At 33.5% G+C, this 22824-nt stretch overlaps 1 protein-coding gene across 1 annotated transcript in view; it reads left to right on the top strand.

Moving 5' to 3' along the window:
• Positions 1 to 22824, top strand: part of LOC108548330 (Dpr-interacting protein epsilon) — a 95086-nt gene that overhangs the window by 14265 nt on the left and 57997 nt on the right. The window contains exon 3 of the mRNA XM_017901196.1: positions 13250 to 13457. Within this exon, the coding sequence (XP_017756685.1) occupies positions 13250 to 13457 (208 nt within the window). The remainder of the gene's footprint in view (positions 1 to 13249; positions 13458 to 22824) is intronic.

The raw sequence follows: 22824 nt of genomic DNA, 5'->3' as shown, positions 1-22824 counted from the left end.
TCATTTTAACGCATCATTTGTCATCGCGATTTACGAAGAAATCTGCATCAGGTAAAAATATATGAATCGAAACTTGGCCCTTTCTGGATCGAAATTGAGGAAACAGCGTAGCATCTACGACAGTAAAATATTTTGGAAGTAGATTAAGTAAATTAGAATATATAAATTAAAACTGGTCTTGGTGACACAAATAAAAATTTGTATACATATTAAGAAGCGAGGTATACGAATTAACTGAAACTTTTCGATATGACATGGAGATAAAATATTTTCATACATGTTTACCAGTGAAATAAATAAGTAAATTAAATAAAATTGACTGAAGTTCTACGAGATGATAAAAATGAAATTTCTTTTTAAATATTCATCAGTAAAATAAAGGAATTAACATAAATTAGGTAAAACTTTTTAGCAGCGAATTCGTGTAAGCATACTAAACTTTTCAAAATGATAAAATAAAATTTCAACGAATTACGAACAGCATAAAGTAAAATTCATTCACAAATAAAAATAATATTAGCAAAATATCTCTGCTCGCTTGAAAGAAAAAAAAGACAAAAAAAGAAGAGGATAATCTTCCTTTTAATCCACTTCGACAAACATGTACACGTATAAAAGGGGATAATCGTGTCAATTATTCAAGAACTGCTTGCTTTTATGTAAGCCGTGCATTCTGCCCGCAAGAATGAAGCAATTTAAAAAATTATGTAACGTAAAATTGCAAGTAGAGAGATATAAGGATGATGTAAAATAGCGAAAACATTAAATACATGACGGTAGTGCCTTACTGTCTCGTTTACTGGAATAACATTTTTTACGACTTTTTCTGTACGTACAGCAGTTAACCGTGAACGTGCGCATAAGACTACAAACTGCGTGGAATATTGGTCCGTACTATGCACTTGAATCACTTTCTTACACGTGCATTTCTACAAATTTTTATCGTCAATCGTAGTTATGACTGACGACTATCGTGCAGGCGAGAAAATATACCTTATATTTTAATTAAAATATTTACAACAATCAATATTTTTCGTAGATTTAAAGACTATATAAAAGTATTTTACAGAATTTTTTTAAGGAAAATAAAATTATTTTGCATGAGATAGGGTAATAAATTGAATACACAAAGTAATATGTACATATGCTAAACATACCACATTCTGATTTTCATTGAGCTTTTAAATATATGATTTACTGCAAAATAAATACAAGAATGCACCAAAAAATAATCTTAGCATCGATAAAATAAATAATATAATGAAACCGACTCGACCATTAATAAATTCAAATCAATTATTAATAATTTTGTCAACTAAAATTAGTAAAGAAAGAGATAGGGACAAAGAATATTGGGTAATACATTTTTGAGGTCGTAACTTTGACCCAAAACGCGAGAAACAGCAAAGGAATGCAAAGGATAAAAATGAATGCGGCGTGTGCTATAAATCTCTTAAATTGATTTCCTCGAAGACAATGGTCTGGCCGGAAAAATTTAGCCCGGTCTTTTTTATTTAGTTTTCGACGAAGAATCACCCTCATCCGTTGTATATCACATACGTTGCAACACGTAGCGTGCCGTACTCATAAAATGTGTTTGATCTGGACCACATTCTGAGGAATAAATTTCAAAGCAAGTGTTCGTTCGTCGTTTCATACGCCGGATCCTCCGCCTATGTGTGCTAAATTTGTTCTAAACGTAATCCCTTGGAATTCTACGTCCCGATATGGTATTTATATAGCGGACTAAGTTCGATCTCTATTCCTTTGTGTATAATTGCGAGCAGAGAATGCGAGGGAAACTTCGGCGCCGGATACTGGGGGAAAATGGAGATTTTAGCGGAACTGGGAACTTCATTAGTCAAATTTCCCGACGGTTATTGAACCTAACGGTTTTAATCTCGATGCGGCTATGGAATAAATTCGTGTAGACATTTTTATGCAGCTGACTGTGGAAAGGAGACAGAAATAGTTAGATAATTCGACAAAATTATATTAATATATATATCAATTTTCACGAATTTTTATTGCACAGCATAAATTTGCATAGGGTGATCTTTAAAGATTACCTGAAAATTTCAGTATATAGAAATGCTATGTTTATTATACTCATTGTGATTTTTATGGCTTTGAGATACAGTCTGCTTGTAATGTAAACTGTTAAAAATGACGATAATCAGAATATTTCGTATTGCAATAAAAAAATATTATTAGATTGTAAATTATTCGAATGATCTTCATTCTGAAGAATTGTAAATCAAGTAAAATTGTAGAAAATATAGGTGTTAATAAATATAGATATCGATCATATGGCTACTAAATGTGTAAATGAATAAAAATCGATGCAATTATATAAATTCGAAAATAGCTGTACATTTTCGATATTTATGGAAACAAGAAATTTGGAACGAGCCATTTTTGCTTTCACTTAACGTTAATATTACCTACCTGAAATATAGGTTCATATTTAATATAGTACATATAGATAATTCGGTACGTCTAATAAAAATGCCATTAACTTCTGACATTACAAACACTCCCTAACATTTTTTATTAATCATTAAAAATTTTCACTGATTGTCCCGATAATCTGTTCCAATACAGTATTAAAATTTGAGACTAAAATTTTTGTGCATTTAATTGCATTAGTTGTTTAAGATTTCGTTATCCACGCAATGCACACGTGAATTCGAATCATGAATCAGTTCATCGTCTCTGTTTTATCTTCACTCTTTTGTGCATAACTAGAACCAGAAGGCGAATAGGAACCTTTGACTCGGGGTTTGTTGAAGACGCAAAGGATGGGTGGCAAAGAGGATTACCGACGCTACACTTGTATGACATTTCGTACTGACATTTCGGAAGATTCCCTTTGGGATCGTGGCGAATGCTCCTCCAGCCGTAGATCACTTTGAAGATCATAATTAACTTATCATCCCCGTCATTATGACAAGTTACCAATGCACGACAAACATTTCCAAAGTTGCTATTTCAACTTTTCACCACTCTTCGAACTTTCGTTCGTCGGCTGCTATGGCGTCTTTTGCGAACCCCTCTGCTCGATTGCGTTCGTCACATACACGTGATACAAAGAGTTTTATATTGACTTCTAGGTGACATTTATTGGAGATGTAAGAAATATAGTTATCGGATTTATATTGTTATTAGGATTTATAGGAAACGCGAATTGTAGTGATGTTTGATTGTGTTTCAAAGCAACAGCTATTTTCTTTATAGCGTTGGATGTTGCTACAAGGATTCATGAATTTTTGAGAAATTAAACCAAGACAATTTGTTGTATAAAATAGACCAATTTTATTTCGCTCGTTTTTAATTGTTTAAGATATTTCTCTTTATTATCAAATAATATTTCAATGTTTTCCTGATAAATTGAAGTGTGTTTAAAATATAATATTTTCACTTGAACTATTGTTAGTTTTGTCTTTTTGTAATGAGATAACCAACGACAATTCTGCTTAGGATTGAAGTCTTTACTTGAAGTAAAATATATTTCCTTCAGCTGCTATTAGTTTCATTTTTCACTTTTTATTTCGTTTTTGTAATGAGACAGTGAAAACTTAGCGTGGGATATATACAAGAATATTTTTAAAAAGTTTTTAATCGTCGTGTATTTTAAGTTACTTAATTATTTAGACGTACATATCGATATTGAATTAACTATGGCACTAAATGCAAATCTGTCGCTGGTATTCAATAATTTAACGCATTTATAGCCTGCATGGTCGTGGTACGTTCATTTGTGACTTTAACGATATTAACGTTTAATATCATTGTGTGGTGTAAGGCTAAGGTAGTGCAATAAAGCGATATCTATTCGGGGAAGTTGGTTTAGCTCAGACGCAACTGGAGAATTGAGAAAGTGTAGAGGCGAATGTGTAACCAAGAGTTTGTTAATGTTATTTAAGCTCAAGTAAATCCATGGATCAGAATTCGAAGTTGGAAACTCTATTACGATTTAGATACGGATCTTCCGCCAGTAAATTCAATTTATAAAATGTATGCTTCTAAAATAATCTTGGATTTTCATAACTATATAACACAGGTTTAATAATTTATTCTAGTAAAAATAATTCATATGTTTGCTATTTGTACAATACATTTGTTTTTATTATTAAAATAATATCGAAATTATTCTTCAGACAAAACACTATTAAAGCGATATTAACAAAAGAAACTTTATATTAAGACAAAACTATAAGGATAATTTTAATATTACTTCAATACCTTTTCATATATATAGTATTAAAAGTATCCTTATGATGGGACTGAATTAAATGTATAAAATTGCTAATAATACATTACGATCCATCGTACAACGAAATCAAATATGGCGTCGACGTGCTTGATAAAGAGCCTGGAACGTAGTTCTCTTCTCGTTTCATTGTCGCTTTTATCCTGCAGTATTTTAGCTTAAGGGAGACGTAGTGTGTAAGTACACACTATATAAAACAGTAATAGCTTGCAATATTTCATCTTAAATGTATTTTAAACATTTAGGATACTGTAGAAACTTTAAACAATTTTATTCTACACAATGAAACACCCGTCTACTTTATAAAAGTCATACTATGCGATATTATTAATCAAACTATAAACCTAATTAACAAAATATTATACAAATCTAATGTTATTAATCAAACTATAAAATATATTTACGGCTACGAAGTCATAAATAATATTATAAAATATATAAATTTCAATAGTATCTATTATTTATTACGAAATAATTCATTTTTAATATTTTAACAGGCAAAAATATTTTAAAAATCACTTGCCAATTAAGATTATTTTTTTCCAAAGCCATTACTCTATTCCTCTATTCTCTCCTTCGCTGTTTTCCTTCCTTCCTTTTAGTAATGCAATTACGGTATCGAAATTATTATAATCACATCAATTCGACGAAGCAAAATCGACTCGACTCTATTCACAGAGTCAAGCTCACATTCTAGAACGTTTAAAATCACTAATTTCGTTTTTAATTTCATCGACGACAAAGAAATTGTATTTCCGCCTCCCCATTTTTACCTACGGCTTTTCCCTAATATTCGAAAATGTAACCGGCCAATGGGCAGCATTTACCTTGTCGTTAATGAAGTTACAACTGAGGCAAGTTTCAAAGTAGCTCGGTACAGTTATCGAACAACTTAAGAGTGGTTTCCCGTAAACGCGAATCGACCCTGGAAAGTTGAGGGTAGGACGGCTGGGGCGTCTCGCTCGGTGGTTAGGGTTTTGCTAACTTTATTTCAATGCAGACGGAACAAAGTGAAACGTCTACCACTGTGATGAAAGGTTCGATTCAAAATTCGTTTCTGCCACTCAAACTGCTGTTTCGATGCACAGGACGTTTCAATCTTAAACGTCAACCCGATTTTCTTACTCGTGTACGAGCAGGCATATGTAAACCAGCAGCACGTGTTGACATTGCATGTTATTTGGATATACTTGGGAAAAGTTTCTGTAATTTTTGTTACCTTCCGACAGTTTCTTAACTTTTCGAAGAATTCTTTAGTTGACGGGAAATTCTCGAATTTTTTAAAAACTTCGTGATTTCCTTGAAACATTTAAAATTTTTGAATTGTTCAGAAATTTCGTAATTTCTTGAATATTTATAAGTTTTTGGAATATTTCTTAATTTCCTGAAAATTCTCAAGGTTCCTTTAAAATTCTTGATTTTCTGAATATTCCTTCGTTTTGTGGTTTATCAGAGTACGTGATTAGTATTCAATTTTTCATAAATTATACGTTTGACCTCTTGCAGCTGATGAATTTGGTTACTGTACAGCGAGGGATGTAGGTTACTGAAAAGGAATTTAAAAATTCGATCTATTGTCAATCAATCAAAACCAATCATGGAATTACCAAAGATACATATCCTTGTTTCTCTTTCGAATATTTTAAAAATATTGATTGATAAATTAAGTATACCTTTGATTTTCTTTTAAACTCTATTTAATGAATATATCATTATCATTCTTAACATCAGCTTGAACTTTGTTATCCACAGTAAGAGGATGCAAAATTATTCGATATCGAGCAAATAATAACCTATTTAAAGGAGAATTAAGAATGAAAACGCTGGAATTTACATGTTCAAACGAAAGGCTTTACAATTCGTATTTACAAATGCAGAATGGAACGTTGCAGTTGTTTGAAGTTCTGCTTTCCATTTAGCCAGTGCTCCAATGTAAGAACGCTTATAAAGCTGAGGTATATCTTAAAAACTGGGTACGAGAATGAGGTTGAATTTAATTATTAGTTTTACAATAACTCTCCTTCCAACAACCCTACGTAATTATAGGAAAAGATATAGTAATCTAAATTGTGTTGCTTCCAGTTAAACATTCTCAATATTAGATACGAAAATTACAAGAATTATTTCGCGTAGGACAAACATTTTGACGAAGTTATTCATCCTTAATTAATAATTACATGTAATTAAATTTCATGTATATGAACATATACAAATATTTATGTTATGAAAATATGTGCGTCATGAGTTCATCATAATTCATTAATTTCGTTCATTATCATCTACATATAAGAATAAGTATCCACATAACAGTCGTCTGTTACTTATTTTCCACGAACAGTTTGCAATTGTTAATTAGATAGGAAACTACTTCCAACTACAGTATGACCATCATTTAAATAATCAAGACCACAATTAATCAAAGTCCCACAGTCCCTATATTTAAAACGATAATTCGTTACAAAATATCTTCACTATATTATGAATTATTTTCCAAAATTTCCTGCCCTCTTCGGTACACCCAATGTCCCCAACTTCTTACTAGACGGAGTACCGCGAAATTCGAAATTCGATAACCCAAAGTAAACATTTCTCGCGAAGACGTACGAATTTACCCCGGATAATCGCATTCTCGACCCCCATATTTTTCATTCCTTCGTACTCAAGCCAATCGAATGCCTTTCAAAGAAAAGATACAACTTCAACTCGGGTTCCGTTTAGCTGCATCGACCACGTTCTCAGTTCGCACTTCCGGAGATACACGTTCCAAGATGGTCTCCTCACACGGTGCTATAAAACTGTCGGCCATGCTTCGTAATCGTATCGATCCAAGTCCATCTGCATTCGCGAACATTCGCGAAAATTAATTCCACGATTGGATTAGTCGGTTAGCCTAATTTCGGTTACGAGGAGCGACAAAGCGATCTCGTGAAAGCCGAAGAAATTCAAAGCTGTGGCCTAGACGTCGGCGGTTGCTTATCTATCGGCGGCTAAGTGATCTTTCAAGAAGCTCGAACGGGAAACGGAAATTGAGAAGTGGAAATTGAGGCGAATGTCTCGCGAACTATGTTCTGGATGTCGGGGAAGTTGAAGGACTCGCGGAGTGAAAATCGGTGGCCACGATGTGGTACTCCGTGCCACGAAAACGAGTCTGCGGCATAATTGCGAAAAAATATTCGCATGCTGGACGACATTCTGATATTTTAGTTTGATATTTAGATAAAAAATTAGAGTTTTTTGAATGGTGAAGTAATAATTCTGATTCTGTAGTATGCGAGGATAAAGGGATAGCACACTTCGTGATCTTTCTCGAGAAATTGTGAAAAATATATTTTAACAAAAACAAAAAAAAAACAAAAAAAAATGTGAAATTGTACGGTTATAAATAAAATTTGATTTTACAGAATTAGGTTAGTACCGGGGAATGCTTTTGACAAAAATATTGAGAAATATTACTCTTTTTAAAGTATGTTTTCGTAAATACAGTAAAAGTCCATATTTTTTAATAAATCACATTTGATTTGATTAAAAACAAATTAGTCCCTTTCAAATATTTTTCGAAAATGTAAAAGGAATTTATATAATGTATTTATTTATTTCCTACGGTTGATATAACTTCAAACACTTTCTGCAGCTTTCAAATTCATGACACGAAAATTCGCATGGAATCTTTTAATTCTGTAATATTAGAATTTCATTTAATTATTCCATGTAAATATATGGGATATGTTTTGTGAAAAAAATTATTAGTTTTGACAGCTGTGGAATGAATAGAATTTTACAACAAATTGGTCCAATAGGAAGTATGTTGATAGAAAAGATACATAATAAAGATTGTTTAAACGACGCTACACATGCATTACAAAGTGAATTTGTGAAGCTATTCCATCTAAGTACACGCGTTGAACATGTTCAAACACATTTTAGACAATATCTAAGTTATAATCTGGCACCAAAGCTTCAACGTTCTCTTAAACTTGTAAACGTCACGAAAGTTTAGAAACTTGTCGTTTATGCTGGAAACTATGGCGCGTTATACACATCCCTGTGATATGCGTTAGAATGTCATTAGGTAAATCACAAGTGGATAAAACGACGTCAAATACGTACAAATACTTGTAGAAATTTCTTATTTATGATAATTTGTTTAGGAGTTCAGTGTAAGCTCGCCACGCATCCTCTTGAAATATAATAGTTTATTTTGAGAGTTAGTTGATTTAAAAGTACATTTAGTAAGACTACTATATTTTTATTAACCACTGAAATTAAATATTATAAAAGAAAGAAATCTTAACACTTAACTGTTGACCAGCGATTTTACACAGAGACTATGTCATGTCAGCGGGTATTATTTTGTAATCCAATCTTCGAAATCACTTTCACACGTAATATTCTATATCGTCCTGGGTTTCATAAATTTAACTAGATAATGCAAGTGCAATGACGTATTAACTCGTCACCGGTCAACAGTGTGTTAATAAGTATCTGCAAGTACATGTATATGTATACGCTCTTGGAATTCAATGTGCTATATTCCAACGAAACTCATTCATTCCTAACATCACTCTCAACCTAACCCAGTACTACTATACTAACAAAACAGTAGCCTGAATATCTCATACCAATCATATCATTACTCTCTCATACCTGAAAACACCACGTAACACACAACACGATGCACGCCAAAGTTGATATCATGAAGCGTAGTACGTGCATCTCAGGATCGAAAACATGGAGCAAAAGGTCCGTCAGATTAGCGGAGAAGCTTATTTGGCTGATTTATCTTGGAAAGTGTCCTCGCGACAGCGCAAGTTGACGGAAAGTATACAGAGATCCGGGACAGGTGGAACTAGTCCAGGACTCTCGGATGCAGATATCAAACCCCCCGCCTGTAAATCTGCCAGAGACCGGTGTGAAACGGTGGGTGGTTGGATTAGGAGGTAGAGGTCGAGGACTGGTCGACCACCTAGTCGGAAGCGCGCCATGAACTATTGCATTTGATATCCAGTCCGATGAATGGAAACGGTGAAGCCATATCCACGCTTGGCGCCATCTCTGGCCACGATGTACGCGAATGTAGGTATAATACCCCTCCGTGCTTCCGCCAAGTATGATAACCAAGTATTTACGGCTTCTCTTGCGAATTTCTGTAATTTACTGAGACAACCGGCCGCGAGCGTCCAGAACTATGTGTCATTGTTATTTTTAATGCTCCCTACTTCCACCTTCTTTCTTCCTCGCAATTTTCACTCGTGGTATGCGCCGTCGCTATTGAAATTAGCAGGCGAGAAATATGCTCCTAGAAGTCATCCCGCTTCGTTTCATGGCATTCCGAGAAAGACGTTATGAAAACGTTACTTTGAGTGATAAATTTAAAAGACTTGGATGTGGGATGATAGATGTATCGTAGGATTAATGCCAGATAAATCCTCTGCAGACAGAGATCTGCTCGTTTAATAAACAACGACTCTTTTTTGATAACAAACAGATTTATTTAAACTAAAATATTACACTATCCTATCCTAATTTAATTTAAGTCTTTTCATATGCAAGCTTTCTTCGTTAATCTCTCGTTTTTCACGCGACCTCGCCCTCGGTGGGTCAGGTACTTCAGACATTAGGACGCGTTCCTAGACTTTCGTTCATTGCTTGCACTCGACTCAGTCATAAATATCTCATCCATACATTTATAATTTGTTTTTCTAAAATAAGATCCCGAATCTGCATTGGCCGATTCGCGATTTCTTTCCACGAAATAGCATCCTACAATATTGATATAACAATAGGTTCTGTATTACTCTCTAATCTTTGACTTCAAATGGAAAATACATAATAATTTCTGTCTATTACAAGAATAACAATATGGTAGCATTTCTACAGACACGTGAACAATGCATTTAAATATGTATAGAGAGTCATGAATAATTCTACAGCATTGAACAATTTCATGTAGGAATATAATACATTGATTTCTTGATTACAAATAGTAGAGATATACGAATTAAAAACAGGAAATGAATTGCTTCGTTTATTACTATAGTTTCAACTATGATTTGACAAAGTTAAAAAACATAAAGCTTGTGACAATAAATTAGTAAAATTTATAATTCATCTAAACAAATAAATCATTTAAAATCGCCAATTTTCCTGTTTATCTAAAATTAATATTTCAATTGTCAGTGGTAATTCGTATCACATTAAATAATTCAAATTTCCTTGAAAGGTTCTTTGTTCTCTAACGCGAAAACAGTTCAGCATTCAATTCGTGGAATACATTTTGTGGGAATAATGAAGTAGCATATATTAAGCCAACGAGAAGTTCTTTCTTTCAATGAACATATCAGAGAACATGGCGTATTCGTCATTATTGTAGGAAGTAATATCGAATCAGAAAGGTAACTACGTATGTCAGTTAAGCTTCCTCGTGCATTGAATTCCATCAACGAAATTAATACCCATTTGATACTAGCATTGAAATATCGACATGCATCAATTACGTGCATGTCGAGTGTAGTATTAATAGCATTGCTATCCCTTCTATGTGTTTCTTTTATTTTCGAGAAGGAATTTAGAAGGAAAAACACGATATTACCGGTCATGTACACCAGGTACGCGATAGGAAGACAACGTTTGACGACCATATGCGCCAAGTACCTAACGTAAGAGTCAGTAATTCATTTGATCTCTTTCTGTACGAAAACTGTTTCAAAATAGTTATTCCGGCTCTTGCACTTACCCAAGTTAACCAATAAAAAAATATTTAGCCCCACCAAGATTCCTCGTGGACTCGAAACGTGTTTCATCGGGGAGGTTAGATACAGATCGACTCTCGCGCGGTAAATACTCTCTCTCGGCATCAAGGTGTCGACCCTATCACGGAAACTACTTATCCCCGAGTAAACACCATCGTTAGCCGAAGAAAGGAACGCGGAGCATCCGAGGGCAGTATACTTCCGCAGCCCGTGCCATAAGTGAAACAGTCAGCGCTACGTCACTCTAAAAATTAAAGGACCAAGAGGTATTTCGTCGTTGAACGTTCTATATACCTACATAAATGTTTACCCGATGAAACAGCAATTCCATTATCCTTCGCCTTTGAAGACGGATACACGCGCCATGAACGAAAATATCACCGGCCTCAATGGTAAAGCGTGTGTGCACATGAGCGTGGAAAATACGTGATCACATGCCGGTAATCACGGTACAAAGAGGTGAGCCGGAAACGCAGCTACGCATGCGGACTTGGATGCTGAATAGTCTTCCGTGCCTTGTTCCTTTTTCACAAGCATATCACATTTTCTTAACAGCTTGATTTACTGCCAGCCAACGGGGACTACCCTTTCGTGGCTGCGTGCTCGCGGCCCTTTCGCGTTTCTATTTCCCGCCCTTCTTCTTCTTGTCGTTTCTTTGTCAACCGGTGCCAAACTGTAGCCAACAGGCAGAATGTTTACCTTCCTTCCCTCCTGTCACGTTTTTCCACGTGGTTAGAGTGTACCGGAAGTTCCTTTGGCGACAGCAACGTTTCCAGGGTCATTCGGAAAGGGCAAGCATTTCTTCCTTCCTCTTCCTTTTTTCCAATTGGAAGCCGTGAAAGTGATATAGTGAATCGGGAATGGGATTTTTAGTACAGGTTATTACCATTCCTAATCTTTTATATTTTTTCTTTTCTTTCTTCTTGTGGGAAATGTTGCTTAGATTAATGGTCTCGGGTTTGTATTGGGTATAGGATATTTGAAATTGCTTTGTGCTGTTTAATTTGCATTTGAAGGTTTAGTAGCGTTCCTTATAATTGTTTAAAGATGTTTCGAAGAGCGATAATAATAATTTCTACGAATATTATATTAAAAACTTTGACTGTTCTATTATGTTCTAGGATATTATAGTTTAATAATTATGCGTATAATTAGAATTGTTAGACACGTGAAAATTATTGCAGACAGTAATTATGTGTATAATTACTGGAATCCAATTATTGTGTAATTTTCTGTATAATTAAATAATAGTTATGTTCTAACGTGAGTTTAACATCTAATATTCTGATGATGTATTAAACGTATTAATGTATGATAATATAATTATCAATAATAATTTTAGATACCAATTTTATGATATTATTTGTAATAAAATAAATAGAGGGTTCAAATTCATGTACTCTATATCATTCAATAATTTCAACAATGATTAAACCTATTCTTTTTTTTTTTTATTCAGTCCACTGACCTGGATTAATTAAAATCGGGGATTTAATCGGTGATGATAGTTTTAATTTCAGTAAAATTATTCTCCCTCATTGGTATGGTACCTATTTTGTCATTGCGGTTTATTCAGATCAAATATTTGTCAACTTCTTGAATTCTCTGGTGAACGAAATAACAGCTCAAATTGCAATTTGATAATTCAATTAGGTGCCTCAGTACGGCGATGCGTCTGTTTGTTAAGCTTTCTTTTTTAAATTATTTTCTTAACGAGAGTTCCGTTGCTATGCCAGACAGTTTGTTATAATGTTTAATACCCTTCTGCTAGGTTAATTTAATTATTTTACAATCTTTCATCATTCGATCGTGTTACAATTTCTCCAACTCTCCTATTCGATTATTTACAAAAGTAAACTTCTTATTTTTCCTATATTTTGAAAACTTTTAGTAATATTAAAATACTACGTCAATTTCTATTAATGATAAATATCTTTTTAATTTTCTATTTTATAATCTTTTTCCTTTCTTAATTGAAGGAATTAAAAATGGTATAGTATAATAATGGTATTTCATAAAATATGAAATAGTTTTATCAGAATCTATACTTTTTTACATTCCAAAGCTTCAAGTTAATCTTGTATCGTGAATTACTTTTCGTTTTAACTTTTCATTCCATTATTATAATTTGTTACGTTCGAAGTATGCGATAGTTTACGTTATTAAATACATATGTATCGTACAGTTTGAATTCGATATTACAACGAAAAATTTTAATTCGTTGCAGGTGGCATGGCTGCGCGTAGATACTCAAACGATATTAACGATAGCGAGTCACATTATCACGAAGAACCACCGAATAACCGTTTCCCACAGCGATCATCATACGTGGCTACTCCACATACGAGAAGTGAAAGAATCTGACAGGGGTTGGTACATGTGTCAAATTAACACGGATCCAATGAAGAGTCAAACTGGCTATCTACAAGTAGTCGGTAAGTAACATCAATTCGAGATAATCTTTTCAGCTTGTATAAATTTTGTACATGATACATCGCGAACAGTTTACATCGCCTCTATTCGATCTCACGTATTTCTCTTTTCAAGCTTCACATTATATATCGCGACCATTTATAAAGCAGGGATTGTAACGGATGATTTCTAGTTTTGTCTTAACAAATGGAGCATTGCAAAATTGCATTTCAATTATGGGAATCTTTGTTTTTATTACTAACGATGAAAAGGTATAAAATGACTTTATGAGGCGAAGTTTTATTCTGAAAAAATTCATCACGTATCTAGGATAATCTTTCCTCGATAATTACCCCTCCTTTCGTTTATTTCTCGCAGTAGTAAGAATTTCAGTAAGGAACAGCAAAAAATATAATATTGCGGTATTTCGATTATCGTATAAAATTTGAAAGATTTAGGAATTTAGAAATACGTCACTGCCATTTATTTCTTTCTCTTTTTCTATTTAAAGTAATACAAATTTCGTTTCATTTTTATTATATAGTAGTTAGGAAATACTATTGTTTTGATTATCATATAAGAATTAAGAAGAATTTAGAAATTATAACACGTTGATAATGCACACAACGATTCCTCAAAATACCCTATAATCACAAACTGCGGAAAATGGACAATGGTTTATTCAGTCTCTCAGATGAGCTTCTCTGAGGGCTTTCATCGATCCTCGGATCGAAAGGAGAGCGTATCATGCACTTATCAGCGGTGTCCGGAACAGCTATTACAACGATTATGTCATGTGAACATTACACAGTGATATGCGGATGTAATTCGCAATATCTTAATCAAGTCTGACAAGACGTGAGAATCTGATTCGGTACCCTATTCCCATCTCTTTACACGAATGATTTGTTGCTCGTATACAAATCGGTTACACTTCGATAATTTATACTATTCTATAATTGAATCCTCGATAATTCCTTCTGATAAGCTCTTAACCTTTCTCTTAATGAGAAGATTCATTTTTAAATTGGAATTGGAACGTGTTGGAAATTTATTTTGGAAAAGTCACAGGTTATAGAAAATTTCAGTTATAGTTCCAGATGTGGAACAAAACTTTATGCTACTAATTCTACTTAAGAAGTCGAAATCTAAAGAATTTTCTAAACCTATGGAAAATTCCAAGTTTCGAGAATTTGAAATATTCTCCTTCCTTTGTGATTTAAAATTATTGGAAGTTAAATAGGAATAGGTGTTCCTTAAAATGACAAAGACGTGTTAAGTATAATTTCAGTCATATGACAAATTAGACTCGTAGAAGAAGGGGTTAATTTTCATGCACGTTATAGAAATTTTATTAAAATTTTGCTAATGACAATTAGAAAATTTAATCTTATGTTATAAACATTTTTAAATTTAACGATATCTGTTAAATATACAGTAAACTATATCAAGTGTCAAAATTCGTTGTTATTTCAAGTGAATACAAATTTTCATCCTTACAATTACGTTATTTCGCGGAAACCTAACTATTCCTAGAGTATGTCGTTAAGATAAGAGGATAAAAAAATACTGGAATAATTTATTGACTGTTTAATTTGTTATTGATTCATATGTGTCGCGTATGTAGAAATAAATGAAACAGAAAAATGCGTGGAACAGTAGTGAATGTATAAAGTTCATAGTAATTTGAACATAAAAGGGGAGTTCATCGGATGCATATGGATAACTTCGAGAAATAAATGTTATTGACCGTTGAAAGTAACGCACTTGTCTTAATTGAACCAGTTGGAATGTTGGTCACGTCAGCTTTACGTCTGAAAACATTTTACCAATGAGCAAGGTGTTTACTTAGTAGGCGGTAAACTAATCAAAATTTAACGATTCCTGTTGGCCTCTTTGAAGTTTTGCAATTTGTAATATTTCAGCTTGTAATATTTCAGCCTTTGAACGTTTCAAAATGATCAAGCACGATGTCATCGAATATCGATATAATTCCAATATTTATCTTTGTTCCAATACGAACATGAGAAGTAAGCAACGAGTGAATAACAAATAAAATAACAACTCTGTTGCGAAATTTACAAATTTATTAAATAGTAAAATATTGAGAAAATTTCGAGAATACAAAGGGTCAAATTTTCTGCATCGAAACACCGACGTCGAATATTAAAAGTAAGGAGTAAACAACTTGGAAGTGAAAAAGCCAAAGGTTGAACAATTCGATTCGATAACAGACAAAATTCCAAAGTAGAGGTTATAGATACAATAAAATTTTACAATTCTTTCATTCGAAATGTTGCAAATGGTTTCTCATGGTGTACATGCACATCCATGCCACGTAATAAGTAAAAACGATCGAACCTATTGTACCTTACATCGAACTTTCGCAAATTGGATACACGACTTTGGTCTTTCTCTTGACTTTTAACATAGCAACGCATGTAGAATATTATAACACGGTCCGTGAATCCAGTTAAGTTAAACGAGCCTCGTCTTAACACGCTATCGCAATACCCAATATCGTCGACCTAATTTATAAAACATTGAAAATAAAATATTAAAGGATTGAAAAATTCAATTCAACGACAGCTAGAATTTCACTGAACAGATTAAAAACATAATTCATATTTCCAATTTAAGCATTCCAAGTGTTACAGACGATTTACCGTTGTGCCACATACAGGGTATCCTCGAAAGATAGGTGAACCGAGCAGTAGGTGATTTCTTATTGTAAAAAAATTATGACAAAATGTGAAAAAAATTACAGAATGATTTTCTTTCGTTTGGATCTTAGTTTTCGAGAAAATCGAATTTGGAAATTTGCTTTTCACACGTGTATTCGCGACTAATAACATATGATTTGTCAATCCACGTGAGGTGAAGAGCAGCACTGAAATTGTATAAATTGAAAAATTGATAGCTTCTTTAAATAATTTTTTCGGAGTTCGAATTACCACAGACCGAATCACAGATTTATAAGCAACGTTCGAGTAGTATTAGAAGAAAGAAGAAAATATTTTGCAAGAGACATTTGACAACTTCAATTATAGAATCATTGAAACTGTCATTTAAGCTAAAGCTAATTGTGAAGAGAACAAAACGAATTTTCAAATTCGATTCTTCCAAACATGAAGTTCAAATAGAAAGAAAAATCATTTTATATATTTTTTTAAATATTTTTGTATGACATCCATCCGTGCAATCATTTCTCGCGCAACACCATGAACAATAGAATTTATTACACCTCGTATCAAACGTTCCCGAGTCATCTATATACATCCTGTTTCCCCGATTTTTCACATAGCAACACGTACAAGGTATTATAACACGATGCATGAATCCAGTTAGGCTAAACGAGCATCGCCTTAATGCCGTATCGCAATAATCGTGCATCGTCGACAAAGATCGGGCTTCAGCAGTTTAAACGGACGTAAAGCCACGCAAAAGACCTTTCGCGTCTACTTAATTTGCAAGGCATTAACCTTATTATTATGGGGCAATATAGTCGCAAGTTTGCGAGAACGCCATATAGAGGGTTGCACGCGAGCGATCTTTACGGCCCTTCTCGGAAATGAAACCTCGTATATGCCCTTTCACCACCACCCCCTCTCCTTTGGCCACCCCCTTCCCGTTCTTTTAATTCTTTTAGCCCTCGTATCGACACCCCTTTCTCGTTTCTCTTTCGTTTCTCTTTCCTTTCTCTTTCTTTTCTCTTTCCTTTCTCTCCTTTTCTCCGTGTTCGCGATCGTGGCGCCCTCTACGCAGCAACTGGCTCGATCAGTGAAAAATGTGTCGACACGTAAAAATGTACAGACATATGGAAAGTTGGCAAACATATGCACGATGCAAGGAAGATTGTTGCTCGTTATACAAAATGTTGTTTCATAGACGGGGTCGTAAACGTGTTCCACGCTATACTGATTTCACCTTTGCTATTCACAACGCGTGCGCAGGTTACGGTGTGCACTGTGTTATGGAGCTAATGGTTGTCGAAAAGAGGGAGTAGCCTACGTGAATATTGCGAGATAGTTTCACGAGAGGAAAAGAGTGGTATCGAATTCATACCCAGGAGATTTTTCATAACACTGTTCAATACGAATTTTCATCTGTAATATCCATTGGGTAATTCTTGCAAAATATTCCCTGAAAACGAATCCGTCATCGAAATGCTCTGTCATCGTCGGATCTCGAAAACTATGAGTTTTTTTAAAAATACACGACTTTTAGTTAAAATGTAGTATCACATAAAAAGAAAGAACGTTAGAAGGATCAGTGGTATCGTGTAAGTTAGGTGAAAGAATCTTGAGTTTATCAATGTCCATTATTATAATTATTTCTATTTATGAATAATTATAATTGGTCTTCAAAATTTAAAAATAAGCTGCACCTTCTATGCACTCTTCTTGCATGTTTACAAGAAATTTTTCATCTGACACGAATTTGCTGCAGTATCGTATTTTGTAGACTTTTCCAAAGAAGAACCTATAGAACAAAGTAGTCGAAATAGTTTTCAGTTTGATTAGATTGAGAAAATATTTGTAGATAATGTGTACACAGGGTTTTACTGCCATGCAACCATTGCTCGATTCCCTAGCGTCGACAGTGCCGTAACTACGCCTAATCAGAATATCAGACGCAAAAGAGCTGGCATTTAGCAGTCTATGAAAAGGAAAATAGAATTTGGCAATAAAATTTCGAAAAATTAACAAAGTTTGAAAGAAACTTTAAAAATTTATAGTAGACAGTATGTATCTTAAACTTGATGTGCAGTTCTTTGTTTGGTATCGTTACCCAGAAATTGCTCTTCGGGACACGATACCAATTACTAGGTCTCACCACGTGGAGGTGGCTACGCACAGAGACCCTGAGCTTAAAGGCCTCGCAATGAACGACCTACTGGCAGCCTTCCGTACCAGAGATACTTCCGTCTAACACAGAGCAAAAGCTATCAGTGTCTTATAAAAGGGAATTTGGTTTGGTATACTTAAAATTAATACTCTACTTCCGCAACTGTAGTTGGTTTTGTAGTCTACATTTGTGAGACGTCACATATTTTCCAGCTAGTCCCTGCATCTATTTTATCTGGAGGACCTTATCCAAAGCTTCGCCCTTGATATACCGTGGCAATGTTATCTTTCCTACAGCCTTATCTTGAAAGCGTTCGATAATGTCCAGATTGAACTTCTTGACTCCAGATTTGCTGCCAAATCCTTGAACCAAGATGTCAGAGCACTTTATGTTGTATTTGCAACGTCTGTTCAAAGGAAAAATTATTATCCATCGATTTCCGTGCGAATTGAAATGCAAAATAACATACATGTTTAATAATCTGATGGTAAATAATTTCCAAGATAATTTATCTTTCTTCGGTTATTTTCAACCAATAATTCTTTTATGCAGATTGTCAGATTATTCGAAAGAGATTAATTTTATTATTATATACATTTTGCAAATTTATTTATGTATATGTATATATACTTATCTCTAAGGATGTATCATATTAATGATATTTATTAAAATTGAAAATAGTGTAATAGGAACATTTTGTAGACTTTATGCATCAATGAATAACAAGATTTTTTCGGATATTTTTAATTCTACCTTTAATTCCTATCTGTGTATCTCGAAAGATAAGCAGTATTAAGAAATTAGTTTATCTCTTAATCTTTGTCAGCAAGTGTATACTTCTCTTTCATTTCAACATCTCATCGTCATCTCGAATGTATATCTTTATGCAATCAATTTTCATCAATTTCTTTCATCAAATTTAATAAATAAATTTCTTTTCGTTCCATGTAATCTATTTCACATTCGTCAAAACGTAATCCCCATTCATCGTCTTCCATTTAAAATAAAAATTTTGTGCAGTAATTATCTATTTTTCCATCTTCTTTTCTCAATTCCATTTGAGACCAGGAGGTATAGAAATAACGGTAATACGCAAAAGTAAATTCTCCATAACGCTCAAGGGTACTTCAATTATACGCATAATCTGTCTGGAAAAGATGAAACACCACGAAATCACTGGCTCGAAAGCTTTCGCGAGGTAATTCAGGCACAGAATTAGAATTCGTCTATGAATTCACGGATTATATTCGAATTCAGACACACAGTACCAAGTGTGTGCTCGTAAGCAGAACTTCGATGAAGTCCAATAATTGGAAGGCGAAAACATTTTCCGTCGAGTCATCGAATTATCGATGTTGCCGGGGGACGCACTTTAATTAAATGCGATTAAGTTAAATCTGGCACCGTAAACATGCACCAATCGGTCCGCTATCAGATCACAGAGAATTATAGGATTCTAATAAATTATAATCGGCGCTTCCTACGGTTGAACAATAACCTTTCTTCTGCGTTGTTTGGGCAAAGTCAGGAAATTTTTCGTTCGCAAATTTGCTGCAGAGAAATTAGTAGACGTGATCGATAAAATCCGTGAGTAATAATTTTCAGAAGGATCAAATGAGCTTGCAGCTTGCTCGTGTTAATATGTAAATATTTGCACAGCTGCCGGTTTAGTATGATATATGATGATTAATTGTTAATGAAGAATGGTTAATTACTATTTATCTAATCGTGATAGATTGGTAAATTTTGTATTCGTGCAAAATAGCTATTCGAAATGGCTAATGGAAATTTGAAGAAATTATTGCAGAGAGTTACTGTACTTGGTATTAGTTCTCACTGATAACAAATTCAGGCGAATTAAATGGGATATTTGCCGAAGTCTGACTTGCATTTGACACGTAAAATTATTGAAAGCAATTATGGCTAATAATACGAAAGGCCAATAATACGAATGACAGGATTGGTCAAAATTGTAATTCAGATTCGTAGTGAATAGATGAGGAAGGAAATTTTATTTCAAGAGAAATTCACAATTGGAAAAGTTTATCCGAACTTGGAAAAGTTCAGAGGAAATAAAAGATTTTCGCGTTTTCAATTTTTCATAACTGTCAATTTTCATTTAATTAATAAAATAAAGTTATTAGAATAGGGTTGTCTAACTACTTGAGATTGATGTAATCAATGAATACTTTTATTTATTTAATCCTAATTTAATTAATTTATATATTATAGTAATATTGCAATAGTTATTGAATAATTATAGTAATTATAGTAACTATTAATATTTCTACACATAAATGAATTGTGTTTTCCACAAGGTTTAGTTTAATTAGAAAAGAGAAAGTAAATATTTTTGAATAATAAAATATCTAGATATTTTTTATTTCTCGAATATCATCATTTATACTTATTGCCACACGTTCAAAAGTTGAGAGGTACTTCTTTCAGGTCCTGTTACCTCGTTTAAATCAATCATCCTTCCCATAAAAGTCAGTACCCCTTCATAAATAAAGTAGTCTTATACATCACTTACAATCTTCAGTGGCAATAGCGGAGTAATATACATATTTTATACTACTTGAGTTACATCTTCTTTTATTCGATATCGTCTCTGTCGCCTTTTAATGTAACTGCTTTATACTCAAACGATTACGATGATTTCATAACACATTTTTACTCGAACCAAAATACAAATTTTAAACCACTATTTTACAGTAATGCTAACAATACGAGCTTCACAGCTGAAACTGTACTAAACTATGTATATATCTTCATTCAGTAAAAATGAATTACTGAGAAATAAAAAATGAACGAACTACGAAAGTATAAACCACTTTAATAATTACCGATGTATGTACATATGTACATAAGAAAATATACCCGTTGGCTTGAATATTATTTACTCTTCTCGTATAACTTCAAATTAAACACCGCCAAAAAAAGAGGAAATGAATAAAAATCCGCCCCACTGCCCAAGAGAAAGAAAAATTCGCAGAAATTAATCGTTTCGTTAGATCCCATAGATCAATGGAATAAGAGAGATCAATCAAAGAAAGTTGAAACGTGATCCAGATAAAAGTGTCAAACGGTAGCATCTTGAGGAAGATAAAAATATTCCGAATATTCGCATAATGAAAGAAATGAAAAATGCTTAGTCGACATAAAACCGCGAAGCAATCCGGTTCAACTGAAAACCGATTTTCTATCGCAGTAATGTAAATGACTTACTTCTGTTCATCGCGTGTAATGAGTTTCGGTGAAACGTTACGAATGTGGTTTTAACCACACTCAGGGAACATTTAAATTGAACTTTCTCTGGAAAATGGATGCGACGAGAGGAAGGTCCAGTCGCGTGGTCCCTTCGTATCATTGACCTAAATCCCTGCTCCGATTCTCAAGATTATTTATACAGCCGGGTATTTCCATTTCTAAGATCCGCTATTTCTGATGAATGATTTGATTAAATTATAGCTCCGGCGATACGACATTTATTTTGCAACGTGCACGAAGATAAGAATACGATACCTGTACCCTTCAAGTGATATATATATTGTAATACGGTTTTTCTAAACAGGGAACATTTTTCTTTTCGTATTTCTGCGTTTCGTAATGAAATTCTGGAAAATTGGCACCCACGAATTTTTATTTTCGTATTCCTGTATTCTGTAATAAAATTTTTGAAAATTGGCATGCACGAACTTTTAAGTTTGTATTCCTGCAATCTGTATTAAAATATTTGAAAATTGGCATGCACAAATTATTGTCCTTGTATTCCTGTGGTCCGTAATGAAATTTTGGAAAATGGATGTGCACGAATTTTTAGTTTACACTTTGTGCGATCGGTAATAAAGTCCTTACAAATTTTTTTAAATGCGTTACGTGTAGTTCGTACTTCATGTATAATACAGCTTTTTTAAAATGGTGAATTTTGATTTTTGCATTGCTGCATTCGGTGATAAAGTTTCTAGAAATTTGATATTAAAAATCTTGTTAAATGTGCTGCATATAGCTTACAGGTGATGCGTAATACAGCTTTTTCAAGGGAGTAAATTTTTGTTTTCGTATTCTGTGTCTTCTAATGAAATTTTTTGGAAAATGAACGAGCACGATTTTCAAAATTTAATACGTGCATTTTACAAATGAAGTATAAAACAGCTTCATTCAAAAGGGAGAATTATAAAATTAATTTCCGTGTGTTATTTTATATCAAGCATTTCATAATACAATTTTTGGGATCAAGCGAATGGTTTTAAACAATACAATAACTTCATTGGCGGAGAATTAATTTTCACTCCGCTTTATTTCAATAAGTATTAACTAATATACAGCTTCAATTTTCGTTATTAATTATTCTCAAACGAACCAGATTCAAAAAGGAATTTTAAAAAATTAATTGAACAATGTCCCTCGAATACACGAATAATCATATAAGTACAGAGGATGCGATTAAATAAAATAAACTTAATTCGAAATATTTGTGCATCGAACACTGTATGGGCGAAAAATGCGAATATTCCTAAATGGAGAATTCCGAGTGATTTC

The sequence above is a fragment of the Eufriesea mexicana genome, unplaced genomic scaffold (assembly GCF_001483705.2).
Source record: "Eufriesea mexicana isolate 0111107269 unplaced genomic scaffold, ASM148370v2 scaffold1553, whole genome shotgun sequence".
Taxonomy (NCBI): Eukaryota; Metazoa; Arthropoda; class Insecta; order Hymenoptera; family Apidae; genus Eufriesea; species Eufriesea mexicana.
This window is presented reverse-complemented; position numbering and strand designations above follow the sequence as displayed.